The following is a 17,153-nucleotide window of genomic DNA, read 5'->3' on the forward strand; positions in this document are numbered from 1 at the left end:
CTACAACATTTTTCTGTAAATCTATTTCAGAATAAAACTAAATAAAATGTGTCACGAGATTAAAAACCCCCAAGGTTTTCTGAGTTTGCAAGGAGTATTTTTCCGTTCCGGTTCTAACTTGTTACCTTTTAGACTCCATTGTCTTTGATTCTCGAAAGGATTATCCAACCCCCAAAATCGGCTCCACTTCTATCCATGTAAAATGATCTGGGTATTGTTACTGGACCTATGTTCAAAGACGTGTAATAGCAGTATCGCCTTAGATGATGCCCCTATTACCCTGCTAAATGTCATTATTTTTCCTGTCGCAAATTTAGCATATATCTCATCGTAAGGAATCAGTGATATTTGATTCAAGGCATCTATTAGAAAGTTGCGTGATATGTGGTCTCCTATGTCTCCCTTCACATAGAAACTGTCATCTCTATGTACCACTATTGATCGAACCAAGGCCATACACCGCTATTTGAAAGTTTCCTGCCCCGCTGCCTTTAAGCTGCTGTTCTTTTGTCAAAGATGCAAACACTTGCATTGCTGCATCCCCCCCGAATGCACCGGGTGCAGTAGGCTCCATTATCACTCTACACTCATTCTTCCAATGACCAACGGCCCCACATCTAAAACAGGGATCTGTCGCCTTACGCTTTGATGTTTTTTCGCTACTTTTGCCTCCATGTTTCTTTGTCCTACCTTGGCCATTAAACCACCGTTAGTGACTTTCACTGTGGCTGTATTAACCCCTCGCACGACTGCACAGTGAGCGGAGTTACATTCCACTCTCAAAGCATCCTGCTCTATTTCATCCACTACCCTCTGCAACTGCTGTTTTGATAACAGGTTTCAAACCTGCCATCAAAGCAGATGTATACATTCTATCAATGTACTCACGTACGCAGTCTTTTGCAGCTGAGTACATCTACTAATTTAGGGTTTAGACCTCTCCCGACGGTATCCAGGGTGTTTAAATCTCTGCACCCACACTTTTAACTATTGTTACTATTTTCTTCTCACAAATGTTCCAGTTATTTATCTACTTATTTCCACAAATTCCAAAATATATATATATACTGTATATATTCACCTGTGGATGCTTGCATTAAATACATCTCTAACCCATGAAAACCAGCACACAAAGTCATTGTTTTCACCTATATTAAGTACACGTCTCCACTCCTGAATCCCCCTTCCCCTGAACTCTGTCTTTGCGGCGAACACGGCACAACCGTACATATATTCTCTACGATGGTACAACCCGACCGTAATGCCCTCACCGGAGCACCTCGGCCCCCGCCCCAGACCATACGATGGTACAACAACGGACTGCTAGACAGTCCGGATATGTCCTAGTCACAGTCCTTCCCCCAAATTCAAAACTACTACCAATAGTCTGCACCCTTATGTTGACCAGACTCTCTTTCAGGGTGCCCCTCCCACCAACAATGGTTTCACATAAACAAATGTAAACTTCACTCTCCTACAGATACTTTTTTATTCAGCAACTTCAAAAAACATAACTGAGGGATCAAACAGAAAGGGTAGATGATCCTTATAGGGCACAGGAGGTATTGCTAAGAAACTAGCTTACCTTTTTTATTTTAGGCAAGCCACCTCCACTACCGATTCTCCTTCCCACCAAGTCTGTCTCTCAAGGATGAATCCTGTTCGTCCGACGCCAACTGTTAAAAAGAAGCATGCTATTGCAACCTCTTTGCAATAAGGAATTGAGACCAAAAGATCAAGAGAAGTTTCAAGTGTTTAATACCAAGGATACAGTCAGTTGAATGCATACTTTTAGAAAATTCACAACACATTTTATACTCTTCCCTTGTAGGTGTCACCTCTCCAGCTATACATTTTATTATACTCTTCCCTTGTAGGTGTCACATCCCCAGCTAGACAATGAGTTTCCCTTATCTCCCCTGTGGAATGTCCATGGTCCTGTCTTTGTTTCGCTAGATGTCAGAATCACACCCCGTCCATCTTCATTGTCCTGGGCCTGACCCTGCTCTCTGATCCAAGGCAATTTCCTCTTATCTGATTAGGTCAACCTTTCTAAATTAGTATTCACACAGTTTCATGGTCTAAACTCCATTAATACTCCCAGTAATCATTCACTAAACAGGATACAAACTAACTACAGTTTAACTTGAAACATGTTACATTTTAATAGGATCCATCAAAACTGTTCCAAACGGGCAGAACAATTACATTGTAATTTAACAGCACCTGTTTGTCACACAATATGCAGGCAGCTCTTGTTCCTATACCCTCCTTTTCTTGATTTCCTCCTTATTGTTATTATTATGATCATCATTATAATAAGAATGTCATTATCATTAGTAGGCTTAGTATAGTAGTATCCTTGTATAATCACCATCGAGCTGTAGGGCTAAGAGCACATCCTGTTTATTATTAATACCGTAACTTGCTTATTTCAACATATAGGCTACTGTATCAATCAATCATTGGTTCATGTCATCACACAGACGAGTCATTCGTGCTTTGAATGCAATCAAGCATTTTTGTTTTAAAACAAAATAACAAAGGGAGCTTTGAATAATTAGCCTAAACAAGAAATAAACCGTAATTCTCGATTGCATGCAACTGTTTTTTGTGTTTGTGGTAATAAAGGCTTTATATATTTATTTATCTCGTTAGAACAGACCCTCTGGTACACTTATAATTTATTTAGTGTTGTTCCAAATGGTCAGGAAAAATAATATTGTAATCTAACAGCACCTGTTTGTCACACATAATACTCAGACAGTACTTGCTCCTCTACCCTCCTTTTTCATCATCTGCAGTAGTTTCCACAAGTCTTCCACACGTCTGTCTTCCCCTTTCCCATCAGAGCAAACAGTAAACATTCCCCTGTTTCAAGTTTCTTTTTCACGTCCTCCACATCCATTTTGCTGTGTTTGGAGTTTGTTATAACCAATTTGTTGATGGGATTATGATAGGCTAGGGCTGGGTGATATATCTAATTAATTTGAATGTATGTTTTTGCGCGGTATTCCAAATGCCTGTATCGCAAGAACCAAGGTTTTGTTCTTTTTCGTTTTTATGAGCGTTTGTCCGCTTGTTCTTGTTGTATTTTTGGTCTCTTTCACTCATTCTGTGCTGTGTGCACCTCCCCATTTACACCAGAGATCTGTATATACTGAAGAGATGCACATCTTTCCGCCCTAGCAATGGGAGTCGTTGTCCCAAAGGCGGGAAGGCAGGTGACGAGCTTAGGTCCAAAATAAGCCCATAGAAACTCATTGGGCTTATTTTAGACAGATTTTATCGGGAGTGAAACCTCTCGCTTCGCCTCTTCCTCTCTGTTTACACACACACCAAGCCCCCCCCCCTGCCTCTCACGCCAACAGAGATGAGAGATCACATCTTCCTCTCTGACAAGCGGTTTCAACTCGCAATTTGCATTTGAGTTTTGGTCCAACAGAATGGGTCATATGGACACTAAAGCACATTGAGACATTACTGTAGTAGAGGAGAAGTCAACTTCTCTAACGATACCCTTTTTATGTCTCAACACTCAAATTGCACACAGAGCAGACATTACTAAAACGAGTGTATCGATGAACGTTGACTCTGGAAAATGAATGCTCAGTTTGTCGCGTGCTGCGTTGGTGTACCGCTAGCAGCATTTTAGCCAGAGACTGTTATACTAGCTGTCTAGTCTGTGTTTTATAAATGTGCAATAACCATCAAACACAATTATACAAGGAATTGGCAACCCGTTCTCATTCTGAGAAATAAGGTAGACAACTTGATTTCAACATGTGAACAAAGTGGACAGGCTAACATGCTGTTCAAACAGTTGGAGACGGACAGAAGGGTGTGTTCATAACAATTCAACTGTTCTACCTTGTTAGCTAACACATAGATCCAAGTTGGATAATCTTGAAATATAAAGATTAGCTGGTTAATCACTGACACATGGGCTTGAGAGACATGTGATGAGACCTGTGTTTATGTTCTACAGCCTAATGCCTGCTACAAGAAGTTAGTCATTAATAGTGAATGTGCATTATGCATGGTTCTAGGTACATTTGTAACAAAAAATTGCATTTTATTAGACAGACTTGAAAGCCAGATCAGTGATTATTGCAACAACAAAAAAGCAAGTTAAACTATTTTGATAAAATAATAAAATTATTAGTGGGTCTTATGGTTGTGAAAGGCTTGTGAAAGGCCCAGGTATAACTTCACAAGCCCTGAGTTCATTAGATCACTGCTGACTGTTTGAAATGCACTGTATTTGACCTCTAATTGTACAACAACGCATATTAAGAGACAACATCAAAAATATTGATATATATTGTGAATTGCCAATAAGTTTGAAAAAAATCACAATATGATTTTCAGTCCATATCGCCCAGCCCTATGATTGGCTATAGGTCAGGTCCTATTGGTCACGTCCATGCGATGCATACCTGTTTCACGTAAAGAGAGCAAGGGGTTCAGGGTATAGGGAATGTTTTTCCTAAACAAATGAGGGTCTTCGGTAACAACTTTTCAGACAAAGAAACAAGTAAGAAACTAAATGGCTGTAATTATGTTGCAGCTTCAGCACCACGGACAGCGTGATAAACACTTGCTGTGTTGTGGTGCCTGTTTGCTGCAGCAGGGAGGAGAGGAGACAGCGTGCGCCAGTCAAAAGCACTCACTGTCATTTATTTAACACAGCGTGGCCATCTGACTCCCTCTTGAGTCATTTGTTTGTCTTAATTATTTCATCAAACAGTGCGCCTAACCTTTTCACGTGTGAGTTCCAAATATCTTTTTTTATGTGTGTGAAGTCAGAATGCACTCACTGTTCCAAAACGTGATTGTTAAGCAACAGGACAGTTACGCCTCGATCACACTGGCTGCGTCATTGTGTTTTGGTACACCAGAAGTACATTCATTTCCAATGGAGCATTGCGTTACAGGGGCAGTTGCAGTACGTTCTGTGTGGTGCATACGTTGGATTTATCCAACGAATGCATAAAACTGTATGTGTGGACTTGACAGAAAGTAGCAAAATGTGAAGGTTGAACTTTTGTTGCACACATATCCAGTAAAACATATAATGTATTACATAATAAAACAAATATTTATTCGAATTTTATATTAATACATTTGCCAAGTAGCATACATATTATTTATTCGATGACATCTACGCATTTATTGTGACAGCCTATAATATAATTTCTCTCAAATGCATCGTTTTGGAGGGAATTGCAATAATACATAGTCTAGATAGCAGAGAGTAGGCTCTTTCAACAATGAGACCAATGTTGAGGAAGGTGGTCTTGATTGCGCTGTTGGACCGGGACCAGCCTCGCCGAAAGCACAGGTCTGTGTGGGTCCAGGGATGGTTGAAGTCCCGATAGCAGGCAGGTGGAGTCCCATTAACATCAGTATTATACACACCTGGCATGCTACATCAGGTGAGCAGGAGCTCTAATTAAGGTTATAGGACATACAGTTAGTATGATAACAATGGGAAAGGCTAACCTAGGGTCCATACAAATAGTACAGTTTTCCACCAGCTTCACTGGTCTGACAACATGCAGGTGGAGAAAAAACTAATTAGGAAGAGAATGGGTTTTTACTTTAATATTTTCTGAGATCCAGTGGTGTAAAATACTTACGTAAAAATGTTTTAAAGTACTACTTTAGTATTTTTTGGGGCATCTGTACTTTACTTTACTATCTATATTTTTGACAGCTTCTACATTTACTTCTTTACATTCCTAAAGAAAATCATGTACTTTTTACTCCATACATTTTCTCTCACACCCAAAAGTACTCATTACATTTTGAAAGCTTAGCAGGACTGGAAAATGGTAGAATTCACGCACTTCTCAAGAGAACTTCTCTGGTCGTCCCTACTGCCTCTGATCTGGCGGACTCACTAAACACACATGCTTTGTTTGTAAATGATGTCTGAGTGTTGAAGTGTGCCCCTGGCCATGCGTTAATTTAAAAAAAACAAGAAAACGGTGCCGTCTGGTTCGCTTAATATAAGGAATTATTGAAATGATTTATACATTTACTTTTGATACTTAAGTATATTTAAAACCAAATACTTTTAGACTTTTACTCAAGTAGTATTTTACTGGGTGACTTTCACTTTTACTTGAGTCTTTTTCTATTATGGTATCTTTACTTTTACTCAAGTATGACAATTGGGTACTTTTTCCACCACTGCTTAGATCTGCAAAGGTGTAGGGAGGAAATAAGAAGATTAGGTCTAAATGAGATACTAATAAACAAATGAAACTGCCTTTGAAAAAATGGGAAAGAACATGACAGGTGTTAGGTTCTAAATGAACCGAGTAAAATTCACGGACGATTAGTAAAGCTTAAACCAAGTTTATTCACCCATTGGGTCATACAACTGCATAAGACAAAAACATATTTCCATCAGTGGTAGTATATGTACCCCAGTTTGGGTGGAGTCTCCTCCTTCTCTTTAAACATTACATCTCTATGGCTAGGCAGGAAGTTAAGTGGTTCGAGCAATAAACTGTTCCTTCTCTCTTAACGTGACCTGACCTCGACCCCCTTTCTCACATATCTCTCCAGCCTTTTCAGTTCCTGCCACGTGTGATCACTGTTACTTTAAACAATACATTCCAGAAGTAATTGCCTCCACCATATACACTCCTCCTACAGATACCCATTCACTTCTGGTGTATACCCTAGACTATAGCCCTCAATATTTCAATAGGATACCTGATAATTAACAGTGTTCCAGGTTTTGGTCAGAACTCATCAAAATGTTTACAAAAAATAAAAAAAATAAAAAAGTATTGAAAGAGGTGTGTGTGTGTGTGTGCATGTATGTGCGTCTAAAAATACAAAAATGTATGTGTAGCTAAACACACAAATCACCTGTAATCTGTAAGAGAACAACAAGATCATGTATTTTTGGCACAACTGCAGACAGATACAGGGACAACTCATAAAGCCTAGACGTAGTAGGGGTCTTCAGACATAAAGAGAGAGAGGGCAGGGCACCGGAGATCTGAGGTGGAGAGATGAGTGGAGAGGTGTGTGTGTGTGTGTGTCAAATGTCACCTTTTGAAAAACAACAAGATCATCTGAATTCTCTGCTGTGTGAGTTTCAACTCAGTCAATTTTCATGCAATCTATGTACAACTAATAATGGTTGCTATACTATAGAGTAACTATTTACTTTATGAATTCCATAAATGTTGTACTCAAAAAGCCTACTAATAAGGACATAATAAGCAGAATAAGGACAGTTGGAAAATCTCAATTGAGGACATTTGGAAAAACTCAGTTGCATTTCATTGTTTCCTCACGTCCTCTCTCCTCACCTCCCGCTCAAAACCCATTGGAGGAGAAGGTCAGCGTGAAGGAACCTGACATTCCCTCTCTCTGACCTTCTCCTCAAATGGGCTTTGAGAAGGAGGCGAGGAGAGCTTACATGAGGAGTCAAGGAAATACAGTTTAGATTCTCCCATGGAGAGAGATAGTAATAGACAGTCAACCCACCCCCTCACCAGTCTGCCTGCCTTCTCCCCTCTACCTGCCTCTGCTCCATCCCTATGGTTATCCACCACCATTCATCTCAACAGCCTCCTCAGGCAGAGGGAGATTAAAGGACGGGGCACTGGACATGTGAGGTGCCTCGAGGAGAAGAACAGAGTCTGTCTCTGAAAAAAAGAAAATAACGTGTAGGCATAACACAGCTAAACAAACGAATAGTCCCTGGACGTCATGGACCAGTCCATGGAACATAACTTCACAGCACGTTTCAACACCATGGTTTTCAGGTGGTTTTAAATGAAAGAAATACTTTCAACTTTAGTCTTGTAAGAGACCAACAAGAGCATCTGTGAGTTCTCCGGTGTGTGAGTTTCAATTCAGTCAATTCAGAAATCTATGTAACACTAATAATGATTGCTATCCTAAATATGTTGTAACAATTGACTTCATGAATTGACTGAATTTAAACAGATTGACACGTGAAAGGAAAGGTACAGTAAGGGAGGTCTAAACAACCACCAGACACCTCCTCTCCTCTTCCTGTCCTTCCTGTCAGCTGCTCGGCTAAATTGACTCCATCTCCATCTCATTACATAGTATAACACCATAGAAGGTGAGATGTGTGTTAACTAAATACTGCTTGTATAGTGTAGTTAATGGCATAAATATTGGAACAGTGCGGTAAAGTTGGTCATTCTTGCGGTTTACTCATGGAATTTGTATTTCAGATCAAAAGATGGATATGACAGGCAAATATTTAGACAGCTAACTGTTGTTTTAGGATATTTTCTAACCCAGAAACAACAGCTATACATTTGACTCATATTAATACTTCGATCTGAAATACCAATTAGCCTACATGAGTATACTGTAAAAATGACCTACTTCACTTCACTATCTCAGTACTTATGACACTACCTGTGTTGTGGGGGGAAAAACGGACCATTGAACTCGGCTTCGAAAAGCAGCTGATGAATTTGAACCTTGACTGCTGCCTTTCTTGGCTGAGGCAGCCTCTTCAGGGTTGGCATGGCAACAAGGGTCTCTTCACCCTCCTCTCTGTGAGCTTCAGGTTGGGGTACATCCCTCTCGACGGCTTGGAAGAGCCTCTGCTGAAATGAGTTGAGTGGACCTGGGGGCTGGTATTGTACCTCCGATGACGCCTGGTGTGACGTTGTTCCTCTTCGTTTCTCCCTGTTTCCTCGTTTGTCTCCACGGCCACATCCTGTTCAACAAGGTCCTCAGTGGTCACTTCCGTGAGGGTCTTAATAATCACCGGGTCCCAGATCCAGAGGTGCTTCCTCCATTTCAGCATCTTCCATGGCTGCACCGGTGGTGGTCATACTTGTGGATGACGTAGAGGTCGTAGAGGGTCTCACTGCACCGGTGGTGGTCATACTTGTGGATGTCGTAGAGGGTCTCACTGCACCGGTGGTGGTCATACTTGTGGATGACGTAGAGGTCGTAGAGGGTCTCACTGCACCGGTGGTGGTCATACTTGTGGATGACGTAGAGGTCGTAGAGGGTCTCACTGCACCGGTGGAGGTCATACTTGTGGATGTCGTAGAGGGTCTCACTGCACCGGTAGTGGTCATACTTGTGGATGACGTAGAGCAGGGGTGCACAATTAGAGTTCAAAGAGGTCCAGTGACTAACATTTTCTCCCCCCACAAGGTCCAAACCATTAAAATGTCTAACGTGCGCTATGATTTGGGGGCATATGTAGTTCTTGTAAATGTATAGCTAATAAACAAAAGTACTACATTTCAATAACATTTCAACAATATGTATTGCGCATTTTCAATGCAGACACATTAAACATGAGGTAAAATAAATATGCAGCTTAATCATAAATAAAAGTAGGCCAATCACAAATGTTCTCATTTCAAGCAAAACAAGACTGCATCTTCACAAAAAAATGAACAAATAAGAAACCACAGGTTTAATATTTATCTTTCCTACTCTCTCCCACTTCACTTCTCCATCTCTCTTTAGTGAGAGAAATAGGCTGTTTCTTGTCCTGCCAGTCATTTGAACCTTGGCTGGAATGGAGTCAGTGCCATTCTCATGCACATATGTAGGTGCTCATTGGTGAGTCTAGAACAGTACTTATTGTTAATGATGTTCAGAGTGGAGAAAGAAGATTCACAGCTGTATGTGGAGCCAAACATGGTCAAGGTGTGTAGTGCTACTTTGGTTAGACCAGGGAACACAGTCTCAGACACGGCCTGCAGCCAGAAAGTGTCATGATCAGTTAGTTGAAAGCGCTCTCTTAGTGCAACATTTGCTTGCAGATCAATCAGTTCCATCTGTAGAGATCCAGCATGGGCCCACTTGAAGGTCTGTGTCACCTCCTTTGAAAATCACCTGACACCTGTGATGAGGAATGGATTCTCAATTAGAAGAAGAAAATCTAACATACACCAGAAGCTGGACATTATCACTCACATCAGTAGATTCATCAACAGCATAATGCTCTGCATGGTGCTCTCCGAATAGCTCCATCAAGCTGTGTTAATACGTCCTCTGTTAGTATTTCACTCTTTCTTGCTGCTGTTGTACGCGACGTTGGGATTGGCTTGATCTTTTCACACAGCTCGTCTTTTTGTTTACCGTCAAGTTTCAGCAACAGCTTTCACGCACTCCATCACCACTCCATCACCACTCCCCCGTCAGTAAATGGCCTTTGGTGTTGACCCAAAATCCAAGCTATTTTTAGTGAACATTCGTTTGCACGTTGTTGGGCAGTGAATGCATGGGAGAGGACTCTGGTGAACCGATCATACTGGGCTTTGAGTTAGTTTATTTTGCGTGTCCTCACCTCAGACTGCTGTGGATATGTTTGCTCAAAAGATCTGTGCTTTGTCTCGTAGTGGCGCTTCACGTTGGCACTTTTTATTAGAGCCACGGTCTCTGAACATATCAGGCAGAGTGGTTTGACACTCGCTGCGGGAAGGGAAAAGGCATATTTGTCTGTCCACTCCTCTTTGAAACCTCGATTTTCTGTATCGGGTGTCCTGACTTTTGCGCACGCCATTAGTTTCTCCTCTCGCTTCCGCTTCTGCTTCTCTCGCTGTCTCTCTCTCTGACGACATCACTCTCCTAACACGCATTGTAAACATTTGCTTTGATTGGCTGAGTTTCGTGAAGTGATTTAAATAACGCACGTGATTGGACAACACACAGTAGTATGGGGCGCTGTCTGGGACCTTCCCAACTGTGCTGAGCCAGCGCAGTACGTGTACATCAGTATTTAATTATAACAATTATTTATGAGAAATGTGTCGAGGTCCAGATAGAACCTTCTGGTCTGCAAATTGTGCACCTCTGAGGTAGAGGGTCTTGATGCACCGGTGGCGGTGCTGGTCACACTTGTGGATGACATAGATGGTTTTGATGCACCGGTGGCGTCCCACTTGTGGATGACGTAGAGGGTCTGGCTGTAAAATTGCCACTCGTTGCCCTAGGCACAATAAATGGATCCAGAAAAGAAAGAATGTGGCAGAAGAGCCAAGACTGCTGGCCTGAAGCTGCTGACCCAGACCTCTTCTTCTCTCTCTCTGATACCTGTCCCTGAGTCCTCTCCACTTCCTCCTACTGTCTTCTTCTACATAGACAATGATGAGCCAAACCACCACCTAACATAACTACAGTTATTAGATAGCTGTCATGGACATGTCACCTACTGTACACACAGACACACACACACACACACACACACGGTTATCTGACGAAATGATCAGGGGTAGTATCTACCATAATTTCTAGCACTATTTATCGCTCTCATACACACACACACACTTTCTCACATAAACACTCACACAAACGGTTATTTGACCAAATTATCATGGATAGTAACTAGCATAATTTATATTGCTATTTTTCTCACACACACAGACACACACTTAATTGGCTAGGTTAGTTAGCTAGGTTAGCTAGCTATGTTAGTTAGTTAGCTAGCTAGCTGGCCACATCTAGAACAAACTCACTACTAAACTGACCTGGCAATCTTATTGTGTGTTTATGTCCCTGTAGCTGTCAGCAGTTGTGTCAAAAAGACAGTTTTGAGGATACTGCGAAAATTATTCCTCCATGTGTCTAACAACCATTTTTTTTAGTTTTTAAACAAAATGCCAAAGGGAGCTTTGAATAATTAGCCAAAACAATAAATGAATCGCAATTCACGAATGCATGCACCTGTTTTTAGTCTTTGCTGTAATAACGTCTTTATATATTGAACAATTTAAATACATTAATTAGGCCTTAATCTATGGATTTCACATGACTGAGAATAAAGATTTGCATCTGTTGGTCACAGATACCTTTAAAAAAAAAGAAGGTAGGTGAGTGGATCAGAAAACCAGTCAATATCTTCTGTGACCACCATTTGCCTCATGCAGCGCGACACATCACCTTAGAATTGATCAGGTTGTTGATTGTGGCCTGTGGAATGTTGTCCCACTCCTCTTCAATAGCTGTGCGAAGTTGCTAGATATTGGAGGGAACTGGAACATGCTGTCGTACACGTCGATCCAGAGCATCCTTGCGACATGGGGCTTGCTGAAACATGAGGTGATGGCGGCGGATGAATGGCACGACAATGGACCTCAGGATCTCGTCACGGTATCTCTGTGCATTAAAGTTGCCATCGATAAAATGCAATTGTGTTTGTCGTCTGTAGCTTATGCCTGTCCATAACATAACCCCACAGCCACCATGGGGAACTCTGTTCACAATGTTGACATCAGCAAACCACTCACCCACACGGCGCCATACACGTGTGAGGCCAGTAGGACATACTGCCAAATTCTCTAAAATGACATTGAGGCAGCTTATGGTAGAGAAATGAACATTAAATTCACTGGCAACAGCTCTGGTGGACATTCTTGCAATCAGCATACCAATTGCACGCTCCCTCAACTTGAGACATCTGTGGCATTGTGTTGTGTGACAAAACTACATATTTTAGAGAGGCCTTTTATTGTCCCCAGCACAAGGTGCAACTGTGTAATGATCATTCTGGTGATGATACGCCACACCTGTCAATTGGATGGATTATCTTGGCAAAGGAGAAATGCTCACTAACAGGGATGTAAACAATTGTGTCTTCTCTGCTCTAATGGACCAAAGCTTCCAGTGACTCCCTGTGGGCTCTGCTGCTGGAGCTGATCAGGTCTCTCAGGGGAACTCTCTACTAGGGCTGACCCCATTTAGTCGATTGTTTGATTGATAGGCTGTTGGTCGACCAAGATTTCTTTGGTCGAGCAGTTTATAAATTGTTTATTTTTTTTCCATGGTCCACAAGCCACATGTCTGATTGGCTCCTGTGTCAGTAGACTAATCCATTGGGGGATGACACAGTCCATCAAAGACATGTGCTACTGAAATTGTATATATTTCTATTATCTAATGGTGCAACACTAATACATATATAATTATTTTATAACATGCGCTTTCTCCCACAATGGATAGCGGTCACTTTCTGCGGTTCTGAAACATGCACGTCGCATGCACGTGACCAATAGGACCTGACCTTTAGCCTATCACAAGAGTTGAGGGTATAGGGAATGTTCTTCCTAAATAAATGAGGGATTTCAGTACCAACTTTTCAGTCAGAGAAACAAGTAAGAAACTAAATGGCTGTAATTATGTTGCAGCTTCAGCACCACGGACAGCGTGATAAACACTTGCTGTGTTGTGGTGCCTGTTTGCTGCAGCAGGGAGGAGAGGAGACAACGTGCGCCAGTCAAAAGCACTCACTGTCATTTATTTAACACAGCGTGGCCATCTGACTCCCTCTTGAGTCATTTGTTAGTCTTAATTATTTCATCAAACATTGTGTTTAAAGCATCAGACAAGCACAGTTCAAACACATAGGATGCGGAAAAATAAACTTTGAAATTTCGACCAATCGATTGGTCAAAAGAACAGACTACTCTCGGTCGACCAAGATTTGTTTTAGTCGGGGATAGCCCTACTCTCTACACACACACTCACCTGTCATAATCTGGGGATCACACACACAACTTCAGTAGGCTGACATTATTGAGAGATAATCTTCCTCATGTTAGTCTCTCTATCTCTCTCCTGTTGTTCCTGACTGAACAGAGAATCCTCTCACTTCCTCTATTTATCAACATCCATTTGTTAGAATAGCACTACTGTACTGAACACAATGTGTATCTTCAACACAGTAGATAGAACCAAGCCAACATCAGCTGGTGTAGAATAGATCCACACTCTGAGTCTCCTCATCACCTCTCTCTGTCTCTGTGGTGAAGGTGTGACATCATCATCATCACACTGTAGAGGTCTGAGCTGATCTCTCTGTTTTATTCCAGTCTGGTTGAACAACTAATACATGATGATAGAGATCCCACTGGCAGACTGAATCTGGAGAACAGATGGAGCAATGCACAGTGTTAATGATCCTCCCCCCTCTGTCTCTCAGGTGTGCACATTGTCCAGAAGATGTACGGCTGTGAGTGGGATGATGAGTCTGGAGTCACAGAGGGGTTTAATCAGTATGGATATGATGGAGAGGATTTCGTGGCATTTGACCTGAAGACCAAGACATGGATCGCTCCAACACCACAGGCAGTCATCACCAAACACAAGTGGGACAGAAACATAGGTTACAATGAGAACATGAACAACTACCTCACCCAGACCTGCATTGATTGGCTGAAGAAGTATCTGGACTATGGGAAGAGCACTCTGATGAGGACAGGTACAGAGACACATGACATAACTCGACTTACACAGGAATTATGTGATATTTCATTATCAGGAATCATTTCACAATGCATTATTTTGAAGTCACATTAAATAACAGTAGCAGGATCTTAAAATCATTTAACTGTCTTTTTATCTTCTTCCCCCTATGTCCCATTCTATCTCTGTGTCTGTCTTTTCCCCTCTGTTTTTCTTACACTACACACTCTTTCCATCTCACCCTTTTTCTATTTACCTTTCAACCACCCCGACCCTCTTTCTCTCTCTCATTCTCTCCAGTCCCTCCATCAGTGTCTCTGCTCCAGAAGACCCCCTCCTCTCCAGTGACCTGCCACGCTACAGGTTTCTACCCCAGTGGAGTCATGGTGGTCTGGCAGAAAGACGGACAAGATCACCATGAAGATGTGGAGAATGGAGAGATTCTCCCCAACGATGATGGAACCTTCCAGAAAAGCACCCACCTCACAGTGACGCCTGAGGAGTGGAAGAACAACAAGTATCAGTGTGTGGTTCAGGTCACTGGTATCAAGAAGGACTTCATCAAGGTTCTGACTGAGTCTGAGATCCAGACCAACTGGGGAAAGACCAACAGGGGTAAGATGGAGATAGATTCAAATATACACTATACCCAACCCTCCTACTGAATGTGCTCAATAATCCTCATGTAAGTTCACTCATCTGCTCAGTAAAGCTACCTTTCTGACTGCATGTTCTCATTGACCTCCTGACCTTTTATTGTCATTGAGGGATGCTGCTTGGAGTTCATTTTAGATGAAAATGTACCATCTAGCACTGTAGTCTGAATGCTCTGTTCTGATGATTACAGGTGCAAATGACCCAAACACCGTTGGCCCCGCCATTGGAGTGGCTGTAGCTCTCCTGGTTGTTGTTGTTGCTGTTGTTGGGGTCGTCATTTGGAAGAAGAAGAGCAAGAAAGGTGGGAGGAGAGAAGGATGTAGGCTACACTGTCATCTTAGATATTATCAGCTGTGATTTACTTAGTAGTTTAGAAGTAGTAGTCATAGTACTGGTTTACAAGTAATAGTATTGTGCAGTGTAGTTAGTGATGGTAGAAGTGTGGTTGATTTGATCTGATTCATGTAAATAAAGAGTCATGTTGTATGTGATGTCTGCAGTTGGAATACAGGACTCAGAATACTGTCAAACATGATGTTCTCTTGTAATATTCCAACAAAGTCAGTGTCAATAATAACATGATGTTTATCTCTGTTTCAGGCTTTGTTCCAGCCAGCAGTAAGTGGGGACCTTCATGTTGTTTGCTATTCTGAAAAGATCACATATTTTTCTTTGTTTTGTGTTTGACTGTATCCATTTTAGAATGTGGTTGTGTCTTTTCCTTGTAGATTGTGATGCTGGTTCAAACTTAATGTGAATTGATGTAGTTACTTAGTTAATATGGAAGGTTTTATTTACTGTGAACCATGCATTAGGAACTTGGTAATTAACCTGAACTCATATCTTTCAATCAGTCTCTTTCTAACATTGGTGTTTTATTTCTGTTTTAGCTTCTGACACTGACTCTGAGAACTCTGGGAAAGGTGCCCAGAAGACTTGATAAACCTCTGCACTTCTGTGACATCAGAGTAAGTCACTTAAGATATCCTCATATTAATGCACAAACTAGAGATACAACCACTACCACACTGGAACACACTGCTACTGTTTGAAATGTGTTTATGTGTGTAACTTCTCTCTTCTCATGTGTTTTAGGAAGGAATGGAAACAACAAATGTTGAACTTCCCAAGAACGTAACACATACGTATACTCACACACACATCAGTCTCACACACACAAGTTTACACACACTGTAAACATAGAATCCATATATAAAAAATATCTGCTGTCAGAAATATTCTTTGGTGATTTCCTTGAAACAGTTTTACTTTAATTTAATCCATGGTTTGGCTTTTTAAAATTGAATTTTGTTGAATTATATAATGTAATATTGCCACTGTGTGATAGATGTACAGTATCTCAGTCTTACAGGTATATTAGAATCAATGGAACACCATGAAAGTGTGTTTCTGGAAAGGATTAGATGGGTTTGTTTGTAGGTTTTGGTGGTATAAGATACAGTAATTGTGTGACGTTATAACTTTGCTCACACTAACTTGTTTAATTGTATGGCCATAAGCCAGACAAGGCCTGTCCACATGTTCCATTTGTACATTTTTCTCTTTTACCGAAAGTGGCGTTATTTTTCTAGCTGTTTTGATTTTATGATACATTTTGATTTATGATGGGGCAAAACACTTTTGGACTATACGTTCTGTAGTTGGTGATGGGGCAAGTGAACATGTATTTTATTGCAAGTGTAAATGTGATCCATTTAAGGTATGCATAATCAACCAGCCTAACAAGACCAATTAGAGACCAAATTCATGCATTCTGTAATAATGTTCTTACAGCTTTCAATAAAGTCTTTAAAAAAAAAATGTATGAAAGTGTCATTCTGGACCTTTTAATGTTTGCAGTAAGATATGTTCTGAACAGGACTTGAAGTGGAACAATATAATTTTGTATATGGGCTTAAGAAGTAATATATATTTTGATCACCTGTATGAAAAATGATGGGGTAGCAGGTAGCCTAGCGCTTAAGCGTTGGGCCAGAAACTGATAGGTTGCTGGTTTGAATCCACGAGCCGACTAGGTAAAAATCTGTCAACGTAATTGCTCCTCGTTCTGGATAAAAGTGTCTGATATGTAAATGTTTTAATAAAATGCTTCTTAGAAAAGGGCTAATCTCTACACTGTTTCTTTGAGTACCGGCACCTATTTGAGTCCAAGTCAAGCACTGGCTGTAAACAACAACAGGCGTAACTAAATAGTGGCCTATACTCATTTTGGGTACTGTTTACGTGTAGGTGTAGGAGTTCCACAATTATTT

The 17,153-nt window shown here is 41.1% G+C and overlaps 1 protein-coding gene across 1 annotated transcript in view; it reads left to right on the top strand.

Annotated features, from left to right (window-relative positions):
• LOC120026895 (H-2 class I histocompatibility antigen, Q9 alpha chain-like) overlaps nt 1-16,689 on the top strand; it is a 31,021-nt gene extending 14,332 nt beyond the window's left edge. Inside the window, exons 4-9 of the mRNA XM_038971628.1 lie at nt 13,961-14,239; nt 14,524-14,838; nt 15,071-15,181; nt 15,481-15,498; nt 15,771-15,848; nt 15,976-16,689. Coding sequence (XP_038827556.1) covers nt 13,961-14,239; nt 14,524-14,838; nt 15,071-15,181; nt 15,481-15,498; nt 15,771-15,820 — 773 coding nt within the window. The 3' untranslated portion in view covers nt 15,821-15,848; nt 15,976-16,689. The remainder of the gene's footprint in view (nt 1-13,960; nt 14,240-14,523; nt 14,839-15,070; nt 15,182-15,480; nt 15,499-15,770; nt 15,849-15,975) is intronic.
• The last annotated feature ends 464 nt before the right edge of the window (nt 16,690-17,153 follow it).

The sequence above is a fragment of the Salvelinus namaycush genome, chromosome 32, assembly GCF_016432855.1.
Source record: "Salvelinus namaycush isolate Seneca chromosome 32, SaNama_1.0, whole genome shotgun sequence".
Lineage (NCBI taxonomy): Eukaryota > Metazoa > Chordata > Actinopteri > Salmoniformes > Salmonidae > Salvelinus > Salvelinus namaycush.